The 9,497-nt window shown below is 38.9% G+C and overlaps 1 protein-coding gene across 1 annotated transcript in view; it reads left to right on the top strand.

Moving 5' to 3' along the window:
- The window catches only part of PIK3C2G (phosphatidylinositol-4-phosphate 3-kinase, catalytic subunit type 2 gamma), a gene marked incomplete at its 3' end in the record, with an annotated part of 130,520 nt that overhangs the window by 50,960 nt on the left and 70,063 nt on the right, over window positions 1-9,497 (top strand). Inside the window, 2 exon segments of the mRNA XM_009080150.1 lie at window positions 5,038-5,152; window positions 7,637-7,767. Of these exon segments, the coding sequence (XP_009078398.1) occupies window positions 5,038-5,152; window positions 7,637-7,767 (246 nt within the window).

Below are 9,497 nucleotides of genomic sequence, written 5' to 3'. Positions count from 1 at the left end.
GCAGCTAAACTTCAAGACTTACTTGAATAGAGTTCTTCTGAACTTGAAAGTATGTACCAAGAAAAGATTTGTACCTGTAGCGTCATGCTAATATGTCAAGAGTACCTTGTATTATTGCAAAGATTATGGTCTTAGGGTCTCTAAATAACAAACTCTGTAAATGTATATAAAGAGATTAAAGAAATCTGACCAGAAAATCTTTGACAAAACATATGTAGCTTGGAAAATAGCACTTTCTCAAAAGAAAACTTTTCTTAGCAGTGAATTTGAGTTCTAAAAAAGTCTTAACATTCTCATGTCTAGGATTTAATTTCTAGGGGAAAGGACAGAAATAAGCTCTTTAGAGAAGCCAACGGCCCTGAGGTATTTGCCTGGGTCATCCAACATCCTTCTTCAAATCCTTGTCCCAGTTGGTCACTTCTCAGGGTCAGTGAAGATAAGGACAGTGTGTGGCCTCTCTTTCTTTATTCAGATGCTTGTTAAAAGAACAAAATACGTTGTTTTGCTAAACATTGGAAAAAATGTGTTAAACACTTTAATTCCTAGATTTTAATTTTCATTTAATTTAAATTACTTTCATTTCAGTTCCTCATTTCTGTCCCATTATGTCTTCTGATTAAAGACACAGGAACTCCATTCAGGCTGGTTGTGATTTATGATAAAGAGAGGAGGAATAAAAATTATCAGTTTTGGGTTATTCCCAGATATTACTTAGAAATCTTGATCTTTTAGTGACAGGACAAAAGTACACTTTATTTTAAAATACTCTGAAATTATTCCTCTCTGTAAATTTTAGATCTATTTTCTCTTCCAAAATGATTACCATTGTATGGTCACTTCTCTCCTTTGCATTTTAATTCTTTCTGTTTGGTGTGAAAATTAAGAAAACCTGAACTTATTTTAACATACAAAGTATACAAATCCCTGACATCTGCTTCAAGAAGTGTCAAGTTTCTTATGCTTTTGGGCCACACCATGTCAAAGTCACTTGCTAGATCAAAGGGCTGTAGTTATTTTCTGAGTAACTTTAACACTGCAGTTCTCCTCTAAAAAAAAGTACTAAGCAGACTGTATGAGAAATACATATATATATAGGTAAGGAGGCAAATGATAGCTCTTTATTTAAAGCATATTACTTACTATTTCTTCTTGCAATCTCTACCTCATACCTAACCCATTTGGAAACCACACAATAGCTGAGAATGCTCTTGATAATTTGGCCTTGTTTAGGTTTGTTGTTGTTAAAGACTTGTCAGTGAACAGATGTTTAGTAAAGTTCAGATTTGCTTACTTTGCATTCCTTTTATTATTATTTATATTATTATATTGTTATTTATTATCCCTATTCTGAAAGTTCCCTTGCAGTGTGCAGATTTATACTGTGGCTGGATATTCAGGGCAGCCTCTTTACTCATTATCAAATGTGTTAGGATTACTCCTTATCAACTTTGCATGTTTGTGTACAAACTGTTTCCCTCTTTACCAAACTGACTCCCTGCAAATATTCCCCAACGGTTGCCTATATGTAGTTGTTTGTTGTTGTTTTAAAATTATTGCTTGTAAACTTCTTTTATAACTTTATCTTTTGGGGGTGAAATTGAGGAAGTAATCAGGAACATAACTGAAAATTTGCTTTAAAAGTCTGGAATAAGCTGATTATTTTGTATTATTTGATGTATTTGACACCTCAAGTTTAAGGAAGTTATTTAAGGGGATGTGGGGATGGAATATGTGGTCCTTAGGACAGTTAGCGTTACTTTGGAGTTGAAAATTATGTCTCTATTTTGAATTTGTAATTATAAAAAAGTAGCTACTTCATAGCATCATTCCAATGCAGAATTAAGACTGCTTAGGTCATAAGATATATTGGGTGGTTATATTTTAGCAGCTTTGGATTTCCTTTATATTTAACCTTAGTTTTGAATGTAGTAATGTCAGATTTGGGGATAATTATGTTATTTTTACACAGTATTTTGTCCTAATTTTCCTGGTATATCCAGCCTAAACAGGAAGACTAATGTTTGGGAATGAACATGGTAATAACGAGTGTAGCTGCCAACTTGTCCAGTGGCTGAGCCTCCAGGTCTGCATTTCTTAGCCTTATCAGGTAGTTGCCTTTAGACAGTGTCCCTAAATCAAAGCCAATAGAGCCCTTGATGGTGCTTCTGTATCAAGAGGTCTTATTAGATGTGAGAGGCAGTTCAAAAAGCATTTGTAAGCCTATGTGCCAACTTTCCATTCCCTCGCATCAGAAACTGTGTTTGTCTCTTGGGCTGAATAGTTTAGTGATCCAGAGCTAATTAACAAACCAGAAATCCATCATTTGGGGCAATTTGGGAGTCACAATGTCCCCCACAGTGCCCATTGCACTGACTTCACTGACTTGAACACCACAGTTTATGTTGAGTTGGTGTTTGCAAAGCAGACAGAGCAAGCAACAAAACTTTCCCCTTGCTGGGTGTGGGAGGGAAGTCTGTGACTTCAGGGCAGGAGGTTGATGGTATTAGGTTGGGATAAGTCGAGCTGCCTGTGACCAGCAGTGTCCTTTTCTGTAACTGTTTTATCTCTGGTAATAAACAGGAGCTAAGAATCTGTGTAATTCCAGGGCTTCCTGTCTGTGCTGGTTATGCATGAGCATATCAATAATTAAATGCTATGTGCAGGGCAGCACTTGTTTATTCACCTTCTGATGTGCTTGATGCTGAAGGTATCATAGTATGTTAAGGGGTTGGAATGGACCTTAGGGATCATGTAGTCCCAACCCCCTGCCCTGGGCAGGGACACCTCCCACCAGAGCAGGTTGCTCAAGGCTTGATCCAACCTGCCAGGGTTGGGGCAGCCACAGCCTCCCTGGGCAACCTATGCCAGGGGTTACATGAAAGCCATTGTCTATAGCTGTGATCATTGCATGGTCTTTAAAAGGTCAGTGTCACTGCCCTCACCTTGCAGGTGGGAAAACTGGTAGGCAGAGCAGGGAGTGACCTGCCTGAGCTCATCAGCAGGACAGGGTAGCAGAGGAATCTGTCCATTCAGTGAAGATTATGGTTACCATGCTCATGATGCTAATTCCTTCCTTCTCTGAATGGAACCCTCACACTCTCCTGCTTCTTTTTCTAAAAATAGTGATCCATCTTTTTATTCTTTCATTCCACCACGTGGCCCCTGCTGCTGTTCCATTGACTTGCCCATCTGCCCATCCTTCCTTATCTGCCTGGACAGTCTTTAGCTGCATCTGTACCGATGTAAATGAGTTGAAATAATGAGCTCAGGAAATGTCTCAAATAAACACATCTACAGTGCCTTTGAGGACTGTACTACTTCTACACAGGTTTCCCAGGAAAAAAATCCACTCTATGGCTTCTTTTTTAAAGCCCCCTACAGTTTTAGAACACAATATGAAAGTGATTAGCAGTAATGAGGACTCAAAAGGCTAATTTAGTCTTCATGTTCATTCAGTTCTCAACTATTCCTCTCCTTTCTAACAAAAGTGCCAATTAGCTCAAATTATGATGTAAATCCCCATCAACAAAGGAGTGGCTGAAGAATGCGACTCATTTATTAAAGGTCTTCCCGAGTACACATCACAGGAAAACAGCTTTGAATCACCATTGATCACTTCCACATTCACATCTGTGACCTAAATGAGAAAGACTTTGTAGTATCACTCGACTGCTTTCCCCCAAGTGTTGTCTTGTGCACATTACAGCTCATTTCTCCATTCCCCTGCAAATGCACCTACAGCTGCAAAAGAAACTTCAGGAAATTCTTGTCTTTAATCCTCCTGAGCTGTGTTCTCACAATCAAACAAAATGCTTGCACTAACAACGTGAACAGCTTGAGAAGGGGAAAAGAAAAATTACTCCCGAATTAGGTTTGTACTAATTGATGTTGACTGTAACAGTGACTATGTGGAGTTTCTTAAATCTTCATATGACTCTCAGCAATTTATTTCAGTTTGCACCTCAGAAGGTACTTACAGGAACGTTTCAAACTCATGCTGGGGTCAAGAAGTCCATCTGGGTTCTCTTGTATCTCTAACATCCTCCTCTCAGGTAAAAGCTGTGCATTCAGATCTCCTTAGCCTGTCTGGCTCTTCCTGCTGCAATGGGCAGAAGAGTATCTAGCGAATTCTCTCAGTTGTTTTGACTGAGCAGTGTTTGAAAATGGCATTTAGAAAGTATTGGTCAGTAAAAGAAGATAATCAAATTTCTGACCTCACTAATGATTACGATACAGACAAATTAAAGGGTAAGTCCAGTGTGCTGTATCTTTATTCAGGTACTGCATTCCTCGTTTGAGTTGATTGGTTATTTCTGATTTTATTCAAGTTCTCTAGACTGATTTGTGTTGCCCTGTGAGCTCATGCTGGTTTTCTTATCTGCAGGCCACATGCCTGCCTGGTTTGCTGATAAGACTTCACATGTAGTGCTCGGAGTGGTACTTCAGACCATAATCTTTCATCTGTCCAAAACTCATATGTAGCTCATGTGGTACGAACTATCCCACTGAAACTTCTTTCAGCTCTTTGGAGCTCTGATATACTCCCTCTTCACTGCCACCTACACATCAAATCAGCAAGGATTCTTCATGGTTGCAGTAGATTACCATTAGTTTCTTCTTTTTGTGGCATAAATGGATCCTGCCCTCCACCTTTTACAGTGTCTTGACACTTCACAGTCTCTAGCATACTTGTCATCAAAATTAAATCTTGAGATACAAGTATAGTATTTTCCTTGTTTTACACCTAGCTTGAAGGGCAACCCCTGTCACAAGGGAAGTCAGTGGTAAAGTGCAGAGCTGACTTAGAATGTCTTGGCAATGCCATTTGTGTCATGAACCTGCAAATGCACAGATGCTGCTATAGCAGTGAGGCCAGTAGTGTGCAACCTCTACTGATTGAGGCCAGATTGGTGCTAGGCACATAAAGACAAAGGGTTTGTTGTCCTTTAAGCTCTCCAGCTGCATGTTCTTAGATGTAATTTCAATAAAATCTGTTCATCTTATCTCTTACAGTATTTCTCTCTGTGTTTATTGTAGGAGGCTCATTCATGGATCTGTGCTGCTCAGCATGACTCTCTACAGCACACTCACAACAACAATGATCACCCCAGGCATCTGCTGTACTGATACACCAACCTCAGTCACATTGCAGGTAACAAAGCCAGAAAGCAAAGCAAAGGGTCGTTATCTAACAAAGTGCAAGAAAAAGGGATGTTCCCACAGCTCAAGACCATACAAATTAAAAATCATATTTCCATTAGAGTCACTCAAAGCATGTTAAGGTTAATGGATGACAGCCTGTAATTCTGCACAGTGGCAAATATGTTTGATACTTTCCATATCAAATACCACATCTGAGGGCAAGAGAAGGTTTTTGTAGGGTGATTTTTGTTGTTAGAACTTTGCTTCCCAAATTACATTTGACATAAATTAATGACTTGGTACCTGACTTATTGCTGCCTTGCCAAGTCTGAGCTTTTGTTGTGAGTGCTGTTGAATTGCATGCCATTATAGTTGTAACATACAGCTTACAATTATACTGACTAGCAGAAAGGATTTGTAAGGGAAGTGGCTACAAGCAGTTGTCAATAGGCATCAGTGTAGCTCTCCCTGGATGACTACATGCTGAGCATGGAATCACAGAATCATTAAGGCTGTAGAAGATTTCCAAGAGCAAGTCCAACCTTCGACCAATTGCCACCTTGTCAACTGCCACATCCAGTTGTTTCTTGAAGACCTCTAGGGATGGTTCCCCACCTCCCTGAGCAGCCCATTCCAATGCCTGACAGCCCTTTCTGTGAAGAAATTCTTCCCGGTGTCCAACCTGAACCTCTCCTGGCACAGCTTGAGGCCATTTCCTCTTGTACTGTCACTAGCTGCCTGGGAGAAGAGGCTGAGTCCCACCTGGCCACAACCTCCTGTCAGGGAGTTGTAGAGAGTGATGAGGTCTCTCCTGACCCTGCTTTTCTCCAGGCTAAACACCCTCAGCTCCCTCAGCTGCTCCTCATAGTACTTACTCTCTAGACCCTTCCCTAGCTCATTTGCCCCTCTCTGGGCACAATCCAAAATCTTAATGTCTCTGTTGCAGTGAGGAGCCCAGAACTGGACACAGGGTTAAAGGTGCCTCACCAGTGCCCAGTTCAGGGGGACAATCACTTCCCTGGTCAAAGCACCTACTCATTCTGGTGAGAGTGGTGCTCCCAGCATTGAAAATACGTTAGGTTTGCATGGTAGTTTTGTCACTTTTCCAGCTTAAATTAGCAATTGGATACTTCAAGGACAAAGCCAATTGTTTTCTGTATTAAAATGTTAGATCACTATTAGTACATTACATGTAAAAGCAGATAATATAGCTAAATGAAGCTGATAAAAAAAAGCTTAGTTTTAACACAGAAGCAAATGGGGATATTCTAGTCTGAGTAGTTCAGTCAAAGACCATGCCTTAAAATAGCTCCCACTATTAATAATAAAGGGAAGTTGAGACAGTAAATGGCTATTAATTTATAATATCTCTCTACTTAAAGAAATGGAACAGGATCTCTCATTTTCTTCCCCTTGCTTTCAGTTATCCCTATACATGTGACAGTATCACTCTTTGTGAACATGCTGGAAATGTCATAAAGATAAAATTTCATAGAATGAATGGCTTGGGTTGGAAGACCTTAGAATCATCTAGTGTTCTGATGTGACTGGTTTGTAGGGAATAACTTTGTTAACCTTTAGAAAAGTGATGCATATCAAACACATATATTAAAAAGTAGATATAGATAGGATTAGATATAAATAAGATTGTACATAAGATTAGGGTGTGCATTAATAAACCAAAGCAGGATGCAAATTTTGAGGACCAACCTGAATATTCAGAGAAGTCTGTACTCAGATTATCAAGCACCTCAAGCATTGTAATTTTGGTTGAATGCTTACTTTCTCTGTATCTTAAAAAGCATCCTAAATTTCTGACAGCTGTGGCTAAATGTAAAGTATGAAAAATTGGTAGATGCTGTACAATAAATATCATAGAATGTTAAGGGGTTAGAATGAACCTTAGAGATCATCTATTCTCAACCCCCTGCCCTGGGCAGGGACACCTCCAACTAGACCAGGTTGCTCAAGGCTTTAGCCAACCTTTGAATGCTGCTGTATGCATTTCATATATGTATATGGAATTGAACAATCAGGAGTGAAATCAGGAATTTGATTTTCTTCTCTCACTGTGACAATCCGCACACCAAAATTATCCTTACCTTTTAAAAACCAAACCAAACCTACATTAATGAAAGTTTTCCATTTAAGAACCATTTCATTTCAAACCAGAAACAGAGGAAAAAAAGATAAAAATGCTTCAGCTTTGGGTTCATGCAGTTCTAATAACATTGAAATACAGTGGATTAAATTCTCCCAGGAAAGTTAGCTCCCCCTGATTTCTGTGGACTCAGTTTATCACCAAAACATTTAAGTAACATATTGCTTACAGGGAGCATCTTCAGATAATTATCCCCTCCTCTTTTTGTCATATTTTGTATACTCTCTGTACAAATCCAAGAGAACATATATTGACAGTTGAATCTGAGAATACATATTGCTAAAAGCTTTTTGTCTTTCTCCTTTCTCCTTACTCTTCCTTTTTTAAATAAAGATTGACTTTCCAGAAAGTAATTTGGAGTTCATTAAACTTGAACCCGAAGAAAGAAGAGGTGATCTTGCAGAGCCAACCCACGAGTGCCTGAAGCATATTGCAAGACTTTCACAGATACATTCTCTCTTGCTGTAAGTTGGACCCAGCTGGCCCTGCTGATTCTTGGCTTGCTGTAATTCTCCTATCCATCACAATTAAATGTATCCAATCCTTTAAAACCAAAATTTTCCTGTGAAGGAGCCTATCTTGACTGATTTGAGAAGTAATACCTGTAAATGAGACAATAGATCACTGCAAAGCCTAATAAGCCCCTGGAGGTGGCAGTGTGTTTTGCCAGTTTAAAAAAAGATTGGTTTTCCCTTTCTATTACTATATGTTTTCATGTTTTTGAAGCAAGAAACTAATTTTTGATTCAGAACATAAGATTTTCAGGTGATGCACTAAGCCTATATCAGTATTAGCAGCAACACCTTTGGATTCTATGGAAATCAGCCACTTCTAGTTACTATACACTCAGAGTAGTTAAATGGTATTTGAAAAATCTGTTTCAAGTTATAACCAAGGGAAGAAGTATAGAGAGTTTAGCTTTCAGAGAAGGTGGATAAAGACAAAGTGAAACAAAACACACTGGATACTGAGGCAGATTAGTATGCTCAGCTCTATGTGTTTTACACTACCAATTAGGATTATATAGTGCATAAAATAATTCTGGATATAATCAGAGTGGAATTTGGAACACAGGTGCTTACACAGAGCCATTATACTAATGAGAGTTAATTGTGTGAATTAATACTCCATCAAAGGTCAAAAGGTGTATTAGTAGTACAACAGCTAAATATCTCCAAGTCAATTCAGCCCACTCAGTGTGATATGATGTATCTATTAAGAAGACTGTTCTGTGCTGACTTCTGTGTTGGTGGTTTGGGGTTTTTACATCAATCTATTTTTGAAAAAAACCCTCAAGACACAAATTTGCAGTTGTATTTGAAGTTTGCCTCAACTTTTAAAAAGATAGTACAAAATGCAAAGTTATTTTCATTAACTGTGGGATCTGTGCTATGGGTATTTTGTAATTTATTTTAAAATGTGAATGGGACATGAGTATTTTGGTGTGAGTAGCCACAGTGAGTGGCACTGGTAAGATGCCAGCAACATTGCCACCTGCAAAATATGCTCTAGAAGTGATTTGGGGAACTTCAGACTGATACATGTGACCTCTATTACCATGGTGAAATGGTGGTTTCAGTAAGAAGTAGTAAGATCATTAAGCAAGTAGCTAAATAGCAAGTAATTTGTCAGGAAAGAGCCAGTGGCTTCTGTGAAGAGAAACCTCACTAAAGTGTTGCTGTCCTCGGAGGTTGTCAGTGAGTGTGTGGGTATTGGGGATTTGGTGGAAATGAAGCATTTGGATGCTAAGAAAACTTTGCTGAGGTTCTTCATCAGATTGCAAAAGAAATAATTTTGCCATGGGTTTAGAAGAAAACTGGTTAAATACAAATACTGGATGTTTAAAACAGGATTTTCAGGATGGAGGAATCAATAGCAGAGACTTTCAGTGCTCAAGGTTGGGACCAGTTTTATTCCGTATCTTCATTGATGACAGGGCAAAGAGCTTTCAAAATCTGCTGTGACAAAGCTGTGAAGGCAGACATCATCACCAGTCATGAAGGCTATACACAGAGTCATGGATAACAGGATCATCAATAGCTATTGCAAAGACTAGGCAAGGGCATAGTCTGTAACATCCCTGATAGAACCACTTTGGGCTTTGTGGGAATATGAAGGGAAGAGACACTGAAATTCTTCATTTTGGAGTTAAGACTTTGATAACTGCAATAACAGGTTCTTGGAGGAAAGAGAA

The sequence above is a fragment of the Acanthisitta chloris genome, unplaced genomic scaffold, assembly GCF_000695815.1.
Source record: "Acanthisitta chloris isolate BGI_N310 unplaced genomic scaffold, ASM69581v1 scaffold7448, whole genome shotgun sequence".
NCBI lineage: Eukaryota > Metazoa > Chordata > Aves > Passeriformes > Acanthisittidae > Acanthisitta > Acanthisitta chloris.
Note: the sequence above shows the minus strand (reverse complement) of the source record. Positions and strands in the feature narration are given on the sequence as shown.